The sequence below is a fragment of the Manacus candei genome, unplaced genomic scaffold, assembly GCF_025592945.1.
Source record: "Manacus candei isolate 608988 ecotype Guabito, Panama unplaced genomic scaffold, ASM2559294v1 h1tg000008l, whole genome shotgun sequence".
NCBI classification, from domain to species: Eukaryota; Metazoa; Chordata; class Aves; order Passeriformes; family Pipridae; genus Manacus; species Manacus candei.
The window spans coordinates 14,265,382-14,280,839 of record NW_026138056.1 but is presented as its reverse complement, the minus strand read 5'-3'; the positions used below and the strand labels follow the sequence as shown (position 1 = coordinate 14,280,839).

Below are 15,458 nucleotides of genomic sequence, written 5' to 3'. Positions count from 1 at the left end.
TGTAAACTGAGGTGGTATTTATCCTTTTGCTATCCTTTCTCAGCTGGATGATGGGAGATGGTAACTTCATTTGGCTCAAATGCTGTTTGCCTTGACAGCATTTATTTTGAATAGTTCTAGTCAATGTAAGTGATTATATTGTTACATACACTGTCTGACTGTTGCATAATTGACAACTACATGTTAATTCTGTGTTACTGGAAATGAATTTTAACTATTTGAGTATAATTAAGACTGTCCAAAGTAAAACTTCTTTCCTTTACTGTGGAACTGTTTCTCTTTGCAGCCTCTGTCTGGTACCTGTCACTCTCCTACTTTCCAATTGTTCTCAGGCTGTTGTAGATGTGCTGATTGACTTGCGGCATAAAACAACAAGGTAATGTGTAAATGTTAATAAAACAGTATTTTTTAAGAACACTTCCTTGTAGTGTTTCAACTATATTGAATATCTAGAATAGGGTTTTTCAACAGTGGCTTCTTTGAAAGAAGGGAAGTTGATAAAGGGTCTTGAATCGGTGCTCTGTTTTACTTTGCTAAGACAGGACCTTGAATTGTGACTCTTGAATTGTTAAAACTCTTTTCTAGTAAAGTGGAAATACTTTTTGACTAGTGAAATAGGAGGTTCAGCAATTTTACTTTATTAAACATATGTTGTTGGATTTTAATTTTTAAAATACCAAGTAATTTGTAGAAAACAACTTTGGAAGTTTAAACAAGTACTTCCTTCTTAGTATAAAATTAGTATAAAATTGTACTTCTTAGTGTAAAATTTCATAGAGCCTTGGATATTTTTAAGACTTCCTCCAGGTTTAGCAGCAGACTTCCTGCTTCCTTATGACTTCCTTTTTGCCTAGAAGTGTAGTATTATGTGTGAAAACTTTAGCATTGAGGAAATTTTTGTGAATTGCTTCTAAAAAATTTGTTAAAGGTTTTTGTGGGAGAGAGAATTCGTTACCATAATATACCATTGTAATATGCAATACACCACTGTAATTCTGCCACTTCAGTTAAAGCAAGGCAACTTTACCCTGTGTAATTCAGGTGACAGCCTCCCTTCCTCCCTTTTGCCCCCTTAGACATAATACTACCTGGTCTGCTTCCTGCCAAGGGGGTGAGAAAGATTGTGAAGACATTGAGGTGGGCTTAGTCATGGGGGAACATTGGCTTCTTGCCAACAATCCATGCAGGCAAGTAAGAAATGAAAAGCCCAGAGCCTGATACACAGGTTCAGAAATGCAGAACAGAAGACTTATGTGTGGTTTACTTTTCAGATACGATTAGGAACCTATTCACTGATCTGTTGTTTTTTCACAAGATGGTCATGTTTTGTAACATTGTGAGACGTGTCACTGGAAGGATTGTGTACTCGCGAACCTTGAAACTTCTTAAAAATAAAAAATCCAATGCCCCCCCTCCCTATTTATTAATGCAATGTCTCTAAAGCAGTGTATATCATCCATGTTGACTATTCCTGTGTGACAGTCTGATTTAACTCTAGGTCATGGGACAGGTCTAAGAATGCCTCAAGCAGGAATTCCCTAAACTGCGACAGTTTGGGTCTTGTTACTGCCATCTATTGTTAGTGTTACGTGCTGGTTACGTAGAAAGCGGAGAAAACACAGGAATCCATCACTATACTTATATGTATAATTAATATTGTATATAGTGTACAGCATATTAGGAAAAGAAGTTTTCAGAAAGTATAAATAAGCATTTCTTTGTAAGGGGCTGGTGATGGGCACAATGCATCCTGAAATCTTGGGAAAAACTTGAGGTTGGAGGGAATCATGTAAATTGGTAATATATGCTTCAGATTCAGAGGGTAACATTTTTACTTTCTTTTTCAGCTCTGAAGCACTAGAAATACATGGATCTTTTACATGGCTTGGGCAAACACAGTACAAGCTTCAACTTAAAGGCCAAGAGGTCTATAGCTTGCAGCTGAAGGCTTGCTTCGTTCATACAGGTGTCTATAATCTTGGAACCCCCAGAGTATTTGCCAAGCTAGTGGACCAAGTTACTTTGTTTGAAACAAGTCAGCAGAACTCCATGCCTGCACTGATTATTATCAATAATATCTGACCACTTCCTGAGAAAAAACGCACTAAAAGATGAAATAAATGGGATTCTTTTCTTATATTGCTGGTTGACATTTTGCTGCAGTTTTTTTGAAATAGCACCTCAAACATCTAACTTGTTACTAAAAATCGTGTAGAAAAGAAAATAGCAAAATATTCAGATGACTTGTCAGTTTGTTTCTCGATGCAATGCACGTTGGACTGAAAATACGTTTATCCTTTTATAATGTATTTCTTCTCTGGTAATTAAGATATTCATAACATGAAATACTCTAACTCCAGATCTGAACATACTTGTATGTCCAATGCCCTGTCAAAAATGCAGCTTGACTGCTGTTACAACTTCCAGCATGGTGTGTTTAATATTTGTGGCTGTATTAGGATATGGTTCAGGAAGAAAGCCTCACTGGCTTTTTCCTGTCTGAAGCCATTAGTCATGATAAATCCCAACCTTACTGTGAAGTTCAATAAGGTCTCTCAAATCCATTTCTGATTCTCAGTTCTTTAGTTTAAAATTTTGGTTTCATATTTATGGAAACTGGTGACCTTTCAAGGTTTACATAAAAGTCCCACCTAAGGTGTTTAAAAAAATAATTTCTTGAACCAGTTTGAGTATTTTCTCATTCATCTCAACACAGAATGCACTATTTCACAACCATGAGATTGTCATTTAAATTGTCACTTACTTTATTATGTAACTATAACAACTGATCTGTTTTAAAAAAATCTACTCAAGATTTTCAAGAAATGTATTATATTTATAACAAATGTACTGTAAATAGAATAAAGCATACACCATATTCACTGTATGGACTAGTGGCCTTTTTGTTTTCCTTTGTATACAGCTGTAACAATCCACGGGAGCTGATACCGTGTGTGTATGTATATAGTGTGTACTGTCTTTGTTGTGGCACCCTCTGCTCAGGTGAAATTCCCATCCTGTTGCCATGTGTAGCCTTGGTGTGTACCTTGAAGTGTCTTTGAAGTGTACACTGAAGTCATTGTAGTGACTGCTTTTTCTCATTGGAATTCTTATCCAGTGTTCCCGGGTGCAACACAGAATTCAGCTCTCTGGGAAATCTCAATTACTCGCTCTGGGGAGGCAGATTTTTAATCTAGGTAACAGCTGCTGAGGGTAGGGAAGGCTGTGTGAGACAGTCAAGTGCAGCAAACCCAGCTATGAGTTAGGAGTTCATGTTAGTGATGGGTTAGCTGAATACAGGGAAAATGGATCACCTAATGACTTCTGATAGTCTGCTCTTTCTGTTGACTGAAGGAAATTTCACAGGGCAACACTGGTGTATGAAGCAGTACATCTACCTTCTGATGCATTTTATTCTTTTTAGCCAAGGCTTCCAGTTTTACTCAGTTTTGGTACTTCTGTATAACTGTCCCGTAAGGACTTAAGACTTCCTGAAAGTCTTGGAACCCATTTGTACACGTGACCTTTCATAGTTGTACTTAATAGGATTGTGTATCATGTTGATGAACCAGTAGAATACTGATAGAATAGAATAGCAATTAATATGTTGCTTCAAGGGTTGAGTTCTTCTTTTCTGCTGTTGAGTAGATTGGAAGACTAATCTAAAAGATTCTCGGCACTGTAGCCTTAAGCTGTGTCATCAGTCCTCCTGTGTCAAGACCCATTTAGGGAAGAGATGTCATTAATGAAGCCATTCATCTGTAGGCCACAATGTTCTAAGTCATGGTTGGTGTATGTTTAAGACAGTCTGTCCAGGATGAAAAGAGGTACTTTGTAGAGGGAAGTAGGCTTGTCAGGTGGAGGCTGGAGATGGCCCAAATGGCAATGCACAGTGAGATCTGGCCATTGAACAGTGGCTGGCAGGTAAAGCAGGTGAGGATTTTCACATCTCTCTGAATGCCAGAAAGATGAGATGATGCAGAGCAGAGCAGCTGCTGCAGGTTCTCGGTGTTCCAGGCCCAAAGGCATGAGCTCTGATGCTCACCTGGCTGTCTGAGCAGTTGGTGATTCATCAGTCAAGCTGAGAGCCAGTGAGTGATGTGGATTTGTGGGGGGAGAGGAAGGCTCTTGTCAACCTGCTTTCATGGATCTCAAGTTTAGCAGTGGAGCTTTCTCAGGGAATTGCTGTAACAGTTCCTTCCTGGAGACATGCTCTTTGTCTCTTATAGTGTCTCTTGAAAAATCTTAAGTGTGAATTTGGGTCATTCCTTCGAGCTCTGAAAAGCATTACAGAGTGATAAGAGGCATCTTCTGACTTGTGAGTGGTGGCAGAAAGTAGGGTTATACTATGGCTTCTTTGGACTACACATTCATTTCAGAGTAGAACAGAATTTTACTGTGTGATTGCTTAGGAGAGGAGTTAGCATGGAGATAGAACTAAGCCTGGCTCCTGAATGGATTATCACATGGGAAACTCTTTGTTCACTCTGTGGACTCTCAGTGATGATGAAAAACAGTTCTATTGAAATGACAATCTTGTCTTGCTACTGGGCAAATAAGTAAATCTGCAAAGGCTGAAACTTCACTACTTGCAAAACAATACTCCAGAAGAATCTCATGAACTTGCTCTAAGGTGCAAGACCATACTAGTGTATCTCTCACAGGAATGCTATGGCTCAGAGTAGATCAAAATACCACATATTACTTTGAGATAGATGGAAAAAGCACTCAAAAATGTTAAGATCCAGGGGGTCTTTGTTGTATTAGTAATCTAATGAATTTTCATTTGGTAGTACCTTTGTAAGATAAAACCATGAAACTTGTCAAACTGGAGGTTTTGGTGAGAAATAGAATGCCCTATTTCATTCTGGGCACAGTGGGAATAATTTGATCTTGTATTACATAAAATACAGAAATAATTCCGCATAGTAATAAAGTTACACTTTTAGTCTGAGCTGCCTCCCCAGCAAACTTGTGCCAGAAATGAGGTGAATTCTGCCATCCCTTTCATACTTCTTGGCATGTGTTACTCCATCCTGTGCTGGAGGAATTCTTGTGGTTCTAGGCTGCTTAGCCAAAAATTGCTGAAATGCTGAATTGACAGATTACTATTTTGTGCAATGCAAATCTGGAGTGATAAGGTTTTACAGAGTCAATCACAAGCTGTGAGTGTTACAGGAGATGACTGATAATATAGCAAGATCTTGTGCTTTTTCTCATCTCAAGCATCTATCTCCTCAAAAATAGTAGAAATCATACTAAATGGGGTATTCTTGAATTGTGTACTTGTCCTGACCAAAACTTTATTCCAAAAAAATTTTAGAAGGACTGGTTATTCTGATAGAGCAGTTTTCTGAACTTGTTTCCTTGTCTGAAGCTGTATACTGAACTTTTCTATACTCCAAAAGAGGAAAAATAATCATAACTTTAAAATAAAAAATTACTTATGACAGAAACTCATTTAATGTCTTTATCTGAAAATATATTATTTCAATCCTGTCTAAACATCAAGTAATAGAATAATGAGTTAACTAGCAATAAGTGCCTAAAAGTTTGTAGCAAAAGCGATATCAATTGTTGTCTAAATTGTAAACAAAATGTCTGTTTCTTTACTCTTGTGGTTGGTATAATTTTAATTGATTATTGCTGTCTTATTAGAAAAGTGTCTAGCAAATTACATAAAAAGTCCATCCATACAATGGTTTAAGACAGGTATTATTCTCCTGATACATGCATGAAAAGCTCTGCCCTCTGCAGGAGCTGGTTACAACTTCAAGTTTGGAAGTTTGGAGGTAATTGCTCTTTTTCACTCAGCTTGGCTTGATACTAATTAGTAAAAAAAAAATCCTCTCAAGTCCCCTTAATTTAAAAATGGTTTCCTAACATTTAAAAGCTGATGAGTTTCTGAAAGGATTCACTTATACTGGAAAGACTGTTTCTACAGTGAAATAAGTGGGACTAGCCATGTAGGGTCAGGAAAAACTTAGCATGAAAGATGAGGGGAAAAAAAGTAAAATGATTGTTTTGATTTCAAAATAATAAAACATTACCTTTCTACTTAAAAAAGGAAATTGAACTAATTTCTCCATTGCATTTTTGTGACAAGAAATTTTTCCTAAATGAAAGGGAATTTCTCTAGTTTTCCCAGAGACTTTCAAAAATTCCACTCAAAATAATTTAACCTGTTCATCTCAATTTTTTACAGTCATAAATGAGATAGGGAGTATCTTGTAAAAAAATCAAAAGTAAAATCATAAAGACTGTCAGTGATGCCCCAAAACACTGGTAGTTTCTGGGAAAAGCACCACAGACATATACTGAGAAGGTTATGGATAAATGGCAATGACTGTAAAATGTATCCACTACGATGGCTTTCTCTCCCATTACAGGGAGAGAAAATTAATTTATTTTTATCTCTGTCAAGAACGTGATACTTGACTGGGGGTAGATTTTGCAACTCATAACATCATTTCAGTATCATGCAAAGATTCAGGTAAAAAATAGCAGCAGGAAAAATACTGTAGGGAAAACTCAGTTCTGTATTTGGAAACTTATCAGTAGAAGTGTTGGAGATATATTTCTCTACCAGTGAGTCCATACACAGAAAGCCAAATAGTATTCTTTATTATCCTTCATGTCATAGGTCGTTGATAATTATTACTGACTTTTAGGATTCAATACTTGAAGCTAACAAAGGAAATGAGCACCAATTCACTTTCAGTTTTGACTGTAACTAGTTTCTGTTCAGATGGAAATGCTCTAGTGACTTGTGCCTCAAAACATCGGCTTTTTCCCAGTGATGATTATTTGTTCCTTGGTTAATACACTTACAAACTTTAGTCCTGGTTTTCTTTACTAAATACCTTTGGATTCCTCCTGGAGTTGCATATCTTCCTTCTGGACAGGGAAGGCCCCTAAACTATGTCTGTAAGTACAATTTCTTGATGTTTGGGAAAAGTTCTTATTGTTAGGAAGTGACACTGTTTCTTGAAACATAAACTCAACCACCCTGTGATTTCATTTTTGGGATAGGGTTTTGCCAAGCTCAGGAGCAGAATAGAGAGGTTCAAAGTAGCTGTCCTTTGACAGTCAGTGACATCATGTGCTGCCCCAGAAGAAATGCACAAGGTGCCAGTATAAAAGTAGAAGAATCTCATGTTTGGATTCACTGACATAGTTCCTGTTCGGCAGAAATAATACTTGATACCCATGGCCTCTGTGGGTCCCACTGCATGGGTTGAATTTTGAGCTGTTAAAAATTTTTTTCCTTGTGTAGCACTGACACATATATGTATAGTATGTTTACTAAGATAAAAAGATAGTATAATTACTTTAAGTAGTGTGAAAAAGTCTGTCAAAGTGCTAGAGTGGAAAATGCCTATGTGTTGGGGAGGAGGATAGTATATAAAAAGTTTAATGAAAGATAAAAAAAAAAATCTATGGTTTCCATTATTTAAACCTGAGGATACAATAACTACATAATGTGAAGAAGCTCAGTAATATACCAAAGCTTCCTTCTGATCTAAAGTTAAGTTTTCCCTGCACTGACTAAACCACAAAAATCAACATTTTTATTATTCCTCAGCTGTGAAGTGTAAGTAGAGCTGCCTTAGTGAAAAGCAATCACCTGCAGTGAGACTGCCTGAAGGAGAATGGAATCATGTGGTACAACGACAGCCACAGTCAGAATAATGGGGACAGAGTTTTTAATTTTAAAGATCATCTTCTAATTCAGTATCTACTGTGAAATAGAGCTATCTACACCAAAGTGTTACCTAACCCAGGTGTATCAAAAGTCAGGTCTCTGAACTGCAGTGGATGTGGAAGAGACTCCTGGATGTTTTTTCACTTAATACACTCTTATTCCAGTGAGATAAGGAATTATTTCTGGGTATACTAAAATATAAAGATGTCTGCAGTAATAGAAATACACTGAAGGAAATTCAGCCTTTCTTCATATGCACATTGCCATTATTTCAGTCCCTTGAAATCTTAATGTTTGCTGTCTTTTCAAAATTACCCTTGATTAATGTCATGGAAAAAATTATTTCTATAGAGCAAAAGCTAGACTGGAACAGAAGATAATAATTTTCTCAACACTTCTGTTTTTAAAACCATGAATACTGATTAAACACAGTCTAGGACTGAGTGATTTCCTGATCCTATTTAACTCAAGATTTATTTACTGTGCATTTCTATCAGTTTACAGGAGTAAATCATTAATTTGTAAAATGTCACTTGGCTAATGAGTTCTGCTAATTGCTTTAGTGGTAGCTGAAGAAGTGAAAAATTAACAGTTTAAAAACTGTTGCTTACAGACTGTAGCAGTGAATAAATCAATTCAGCTGATACTTACAAGTGTTATTCCTTTGGGTTTTCCTTTCTGTAAGTTGGAATAGATATGGTGTTCTCCTCCTGATAATTGTGGATCATTCCTTACCCTGTTTCCTCCAGGGTGATGAAAATTCTACTAAAAAAAAAGAGAAAAAGGATGTAACTATAGATTTTTTAGTGACAGAAATAACTTAGTGATCATCTTCAAACAGCTGCCTCGTGATCCCCAGGTGTTTTGAAGCCGGAGGATGAAAGAGTTATTTCTGTATGTTGAGGATTTTGCAGAGAAAGTAAAGACCAATTCTGACCAAGAAAATAAATATTTCTTGAAACTCACAGGCAAAATATTTCTTCCTGTCCATTTGAAGACACCACCAGCAACATAACCAGCTTTCCCCCCTCCCCTGCCCCCACTGCAGATGCTGTTGTTGGGGACATGACGGAGGGAGAGACAAAAATGTGCTTGGGACATGGGCTCTGCTTCTTGTAGTTGCTGATGCCAGGGTTGCATTGGTGGCATATTGTATTAATTGCAGCTAAAGCCTGAGCTCTTGGATTCAGGAGATGCTTTGAAAATACCAGCTTTTTGTAGTATGCACTGCTGGCTCTCACTGTGTCGGGGAAATACTTGAAAATATGATTTGGTTGTACCAAAAGTTCTGCAGCCATAAAACAAGTTTAAAAACAAACAAACAAATAAATGAACCCTACATAAATCCCTTCTTGTTGTAGTGCCATGGGCAACTAAAGGGAGCTGCTGGAGAGAGGAAAGGGCAGTGGCAGCTCAGAGCACTTCTGGCTCTGCTTGGAAGGAGCACTGAGAGGCCTGTGAGGGAAAACTAACCCCAAAAGTTTTCCTGCTGTGACAGAACTGATTGAACATATCAGTCAAGTTAAGGGGACAAGGCTCAGGAATCACAGCTAATACTATTTTTCATTTTAACATCTGTCCTCAAGGATCACAGTTTTCATTCTCCAGACCACAGAGGGGAGATGTCACTGCCTTAGATGTTCATGTTCTGTTTCTGGCTGCTTTTCAAATCCACTCTCTTCATCTGTAGGCCACATGAGCCCTAAGCGTTCTGAGTTAATTGTGTCCTCAGCTGCAATAAAAATACTATTAAATTTAATTATTCTGTTATAGATGCAAATTAGAGCAGAATCTTTCTTTAATTTATTGAAATGCCACTTAGAAATTTATGTATTTTTTAGAGTAATATCTAGAACTTTTTCAATAACAGAGCTGTAAAAGATTACAAGGAGATAGGCAATACTTTATTTTTGCTTGTCACTACATTTTTTGCTACTAGCTAAGACTTTTTTTTCTCTGCAAGCTAGAGTTCAGAAAACATGAGTGGGTGTTGAACATACTCCTCAGAAAAGTTTTCTTCTGTCCAAAGCAATACTGTAACTTTGTTCAGTATGTTATGAAACTTCCTACAGGCTAGACTTTTTCTGAAGACTTGCTAGGTATTTTTAGCATTATACAATGTAATTTCTGAGTACCTGGAACTTGACATTGATGAAGGTTGCCATGAAAATACTTTTCTTAGCATTGAGAAATTGCAATTACAAATGGGATGTTTAAACCCCTTTCAGTGAAGGTCTTTCCGTGGTGGTATGCCTTTGTTACACAAGACAAACAAGAATTGGGATGACAGCGGAATGGCAGATATGTAGTGAAAACCTTCACTGTGCTGCCATTTTCTTCCTCACTTTGGCTGCTAGGTATTGGTGGAAATGAGGAACAGTTCAGTTGTGAAAGAACAGCTTTGTTGCATTTTTTCTTTTCCTTTTTTTCCTTTTTTTTTTTTTTTTTGTCCTGAATGACATCTTTACAGTGAAAACTTGTAATTTTAAGTGTATAGGTTTAAAAATTTGTGTGATTTATGCTCTGCCTGAGCTGTCAGTGTGCTGTAACTCAGTGTGAGTGAGGGCAGGTGCCAGCCTTGTGGAAGCCCTGCAGTGCCAGGCAGCTCTAGGAGTATGGAAACAAGAGCTCAAGGACTCGTTCTTCCGTTGATCACATGAAACAATCCCAACTGTGGGATCAATACACCTGCAGATGAGACAGCAGTCCAGATACTCCTGGTTGTTAAAAGCAGATTCCTACTAAAAGATTCCTACACTGTTTGGTGGTAAATGAAAAGGGGACTGTTCTCTCCACATCCTTATTTAGTGCAATTTACCAAATACCAGATAGAACTGTCTGCTTCAAGTATGGTTGGTCCTGCTCATATGAATGCCCTGCATCAAGTAGCTTAGTAAAAATCCTATATGCTGTTGTGGACTGTTAAGTTTGTTAAATAGGCAATTATTCTTGTCAGGGGTGTTTAGTCAGGTGTGGCCACTTATACATTATACAGTCAGGTATGGTGTTACTTATATAGTAGCTGTATGATGGATGCATTGATCAATGTAGCATTTCTAAAGTCACAGAAATGAGAAATAACAGCACTGACAGCACCTCAGTAGGCACTGGCTCCTGACTGAGGAGAAAAGAAGCCGACGTCTTAATTTAAAAATCCTGCTTTTACACATTAATAGTACAAAATCAACTGTTTGACACACTACTGTGGTTTGACATTGGACTCCACTGATTAATAGGGTGTCTGTGTCTATGAAGGTAGTTGAAGTTTGCCATATTTCTTTAGGAGCAAGGATGAAAATCCCCAAGTCCATATTCTAATTCTAAATCCAAAAGACAGCACTGGACCAGCTAATAAGACAAAATGTCCCAGCTGAAAGCAGGACAGTCGTTAGGCAGTTAAAAAGGGTCTGAGGGGGAAAACAACCCAAATAAATGCCTAATTCCAACTAAATTTATTCAGTCCTGATACTGGATCTAAGACAAAATGGTAGGGTAAATGAGCACGCTGAGCAGTTGTTGCACCTGTGGTCTTAGGAAGAGAAAAGGGTGGAAAATGCTATATGAAAAGTTGTATATGTTTACTAATAGAAATTTCCTGTTCTCAGCTCATGATAAGAATGTAAGAAGGAAAGATATAACCATTATTCCTCAACCTGGATGGGAAAAGGAGATAAGCATAAAAGCCTTGGCCTCCCTCTCCCTCAGATTCCTGTAGAAATACCCGAAAAGACCAGTAGGGGCAGAAAGGCTCTCATGGCCATTTTTGGCAAAACTGGAGGAAAATGCTGATACAGCTTTTTGGAAGCTAATCCACTTGTATATATTTGGCTTGTGTCCTATAATAGAGAGCTTTTCTCGGTTTTTTTGTGAGATTAAATCTGTATTATCCTTTATGCTGCTTTAAAGAATATTAGGCCGGTGGTCAGAAGGCTGTGATGGATAATCACAAAACTTTCTAAAATTGTTCCTCATGGCAACTGTCTTCTACAAGACCAAAATGAAACTGGCAAAACAAACCTAAAAATTACTGAAGGAGAAGTATTTGTATTGTGGTCCAGACAGAAATCTGAGGCAGGAAGATTTGGGGCAGAACTTCAAAATGTAAAGGGGCAGATTAACAACCAGGGAAGGCAGTGACATTCAGGGTTCTTGGTATTCCCTCTTTGTATCCCATCAAAGTATTGCTTCACTTTAATCACCAGTGCAAATCAATTCAAAATCTCATGACTACTAATTGTTCTGGTCAAAAATGACAATAAGGTTATACAGTTTCATAAGAAACTCAGTTTCTTTGAAAGTGTTACTTCCTGGGAGGGAAGAGGATGTTTCAGGTACATATTGTTACTTTGCCTAGAATTGTTATTTTTGTTGAATCCTTCTGTGGAAATTTCAGCCAGTTGCCAAAGTCCTGGAAAGACATAAAAGGAGAATACACTGGATCCTAACTAGAATAAATTATTCTAATAATAAGATAATTTTTTTTTTTGCAGTATCCTTTTGCTTTGGACCCAGAACATGCAGTAAATAAAGCACAATGCAGCACTTGTGCTGACAGGATTCTTACTTAGTAGGAAGAGTATGGTGACAGGCAAAGGTGTACATACGAAGAACAGATGTATTCAAAGAATGAAGTCTGAATCTCTAGGAAATTGCCCAAGGGTGCAAGCAAAAACCAGTCTAGTGTCAACAGAATTGTCCACAGGAGGTAAAGATAAGAAAAGTCAAGGTTTATTAGAAGAGAGAGAAATTAGGGATAGTTTTGATTACTTAGATGAGGAACTAGAGCTGGTAAAAGCAGCTGCCACAGAGAAAATGGTCAAGTTGAGCATATGGATAAAATTATAGAGTGGGATTTGAATTTAATTCCAATTTCACCAGAGGTATCCTTTGGGCAGGTGCTGTCCCACAACCTCTAAGTTAGTAAAGCACGTAAACCACCTGGAAGTCAATGATTAAGACATCATGAGGCTATAGAACCTGCATGTCTTTCACTTCCCACCTTTTAAAAATAGTGGAGTGCACTCCTATTTCATAAACATAAGTAGACTAAAAAGTAATCAGATTTGGTTGTAAGATTTTGTGTTGACTTATTTCATCTAGAAGGGAATCTACACCACCAGTGAATAAAAGTGTCTTCGCTCTCATGGGTTTTAAAAGCCAATAGTCAAGCACTCATGAGAGACAAGCAATGGCTTTGTGTGTGGATATCTTCCTACAGAAAAAGCTAAAAAATCTTAATTAAAAAGGGAAAGACAAGTTTATAAATACACCTGGACTGACAAGTATGAGGCCAAAGTTACACTCAATTTCATGAAAATGCCAGACACACAACTCCTGGGTAGTTAACAGTGCTGGGTCTGTGACAAATTAATGGTTTGCAAAGTAGAAATATGATGATAATTAATATTACAAAGTCTGTAAGGAATATATATATTTTGCATTTCTCAAAGCAAAGCACTGGATTGTACACTAAATTTTATGTTTAAATAGCAATGGTAATTTTAAATCATCTGAAAAAGACAAAGACCAGGAAAGTGTGAATGCTGGCAATTGTGTCTACTTTGGCTTTTCCTTCAGGTTGTCATATGGTGAAAGGATAATGTCACTTTTCAGAGTGATGTATACTAACTTTTTCCTACAAAGAGAAGCAAGATTTGTTGTGTGAGAGAGGGAAATGTGGCAATTGTGTACAACCACTTGCACATTTGGGCAGGCTTTTCCAGATCTCTAAGATCATAGACAGGGAGTCAGTTCAAAGTGTGTAACCACCACCAGAGGATTTCAAAGCCTTTGACTGCCACACATAGGGTGCACATGGCCTCAGCCAGGTTTAGGATGCCTCAAGGATGTATTTTTCCTTTAGGTTAGGGAATTGCAAATTACTCATACTGGGAGAGAAACCAGAGTGCAAGACAGAATATGGAAGGAAACCACTTTGTAAAGGAGAATTAGCTGAAATGGCTATATCTGTCGAGGAGACAAAACTCAAAGTTAAACTATTCTCTTTTTGCTTCACCATCCTCTTCTTCCCCCAAAACTGAAGAAGTAAATCTTCAAGGAATAGATCTCACAGAATCGCAGAATATTCTGAGTTGGAAAGGACCCACAAGGATCACCAAAGTCCAACTCCTGACCCTGCACAGGACAGCCCAAAGAATCACACCATGTGCCTGAGAGCACTGTATGAAAATACCTGGAAAGAGATCTAATCCATGTGGCATTAATTTTGCCAAAAATGGTTTAATGTAGATCTGTGTCAGGTTCCTTTAGTATGTTTCTCTATGGCACCATACCTAGAATCACTGAAGTCTCAAAAGCCTGTTAGAGCTCCAGAAACTCCTGCTTATGATAAAAACCTTAAAGCAGCTTTCCAAGCATCCTGCAAGAACTCAGGGCTTATAAAAATATCATATGAGGCGTAAGAAATGTTTCCTTAAGCCACAGAGAATTAGATTCCTTATAGTGAGGAGTCTTCAGGCAGCAAATGACTAAGCCTGATGCCATGAAGATTTGGGAGCTCTGTTACCACTGCCCTGGAGGAAGGTCATGGAAGGAGTTTTTTATAGTTTTCTCCTGTGACTTGATGTAAGTTCTATGTCAAGGTACTACAGCCAATAAAAATATTTACAAATGAATATGAAGAAAAAGGCTGAAGAGGTGTATAGTCTTCACACTTGGCTTTAGAGTACAGAAGTTGGCAATGGGAAAAAAAATGCAAAATATTTCAGGGGGGCAAGACAGTAGAGTAAGGGCAGCTAAGAGAAACAGTAGAGGACAAGGAAAATGCTGAAATGATGCAGTTAGATGAAAGGATTGTACCTGTACTTTTAAGAAGCTGGACAAAGTAAATGAGACAACAGAAAACTTTGAAAATTTAAGTAGCAAGCTTGAGGGAAGAAATTGAATGTCTTAAGTCTTTGGTGTAAAGTCCATTTGAGGGGCTGATGGACTTGGTGTGAGAGCAATTGTGACTCAGCTACAGATGTGGAAGGATCTTTCCTGGTCAACAATGACTGATGTGAAAGCTTGTACAAAGAACACCTTTTTGAAGAAAATCAGCTAAAAGCTCCAAAGAAATGAGGAAAAATTAGAAGCTCTCTGGTGAAAAATTACTTAGCAGGACAGGAAAAGATGGTTTAAAAGAGACTTTGCTGGGTTTGAACTAATGAGTGTTTGCTGTAAGTTTTTGAGTTGGGTTTAGAGCACCATGTTGTTATGGACAGTGGCCTTAGTAAGTTTTAACTGTCTAAAATCAGCCTGCAGTTTGATGTAAAGAAAGAAGAAAGCTGTGTCAGGTATTGCTTCCAGCCTGGTGAAAGCAGTGCATGGGTGGCAGGTGAGACCTCACTTTTTGTGATTAAATTTACATCCTTCTCTCTGTGGAAGAGGATGCAATGGTGATATGAAGGAGGTAGATGTGACCCTAGACTGTGACAGACATTTCTAATAAAAAACTGCTCCTGAGCTAACCAGTGAAGTACAAGATGGTTTCATGGGAGTGGAAGTTTGATTGGTTAACAAGAAGGACAGGATATTTCCACACCCTTCACAAATAAGTTAATTCTGGGTGGGGATGGTGAGAGAAGAAGACAAGGCAGACCTTTTCATTTGAAAATAGTAAGAATCAAACTGGCTATAAAGAGATATTGGTTGTCATGGTACTGAGAGACTCGTTGGTAAACTAGAAGAGAAATCTGAGTGTGAAGTTAGGAGTAAATAATTAAACAAACTCATTGAAAGCTCCCTAGCTAGC

The 15,458-nt window shown here is 37.7% G+C and overlaps 1 protein-coding gene across 4 annotated transcripts in view; it reads left to right on the top strand.

Annotated features, from left to right (window-relative positions):
• TRAPPC8 (trafficking protein particle complex subunit 8) overlaps positions 1-2,887 on the top strand; it is a 51,502-nt gene extending 48,615 nt beyond the window's left edge. For all 4 annotated transcript variants that reach the window (XM_051774697.1, XM_051774689.1, XM_051774682.1 and 1 more), the window contains 2 exons: positions 287-376; positions 1,848-2,887. In XM_051774697.1, coding sequence (XP_051630657.1) covers positions 287-376; positions 1,848-2,082 — 325 coding nt within the window. In that variant the 3' untranslated portion in view covers positions 2,083-2,887. The remainder of the gene's footprint in view (positions 1-286; positions 377-1,847) is intronic.
• The last annotated feature ends 12,571 nt before the right edge of the window (positions 2,888-15,458 follow it).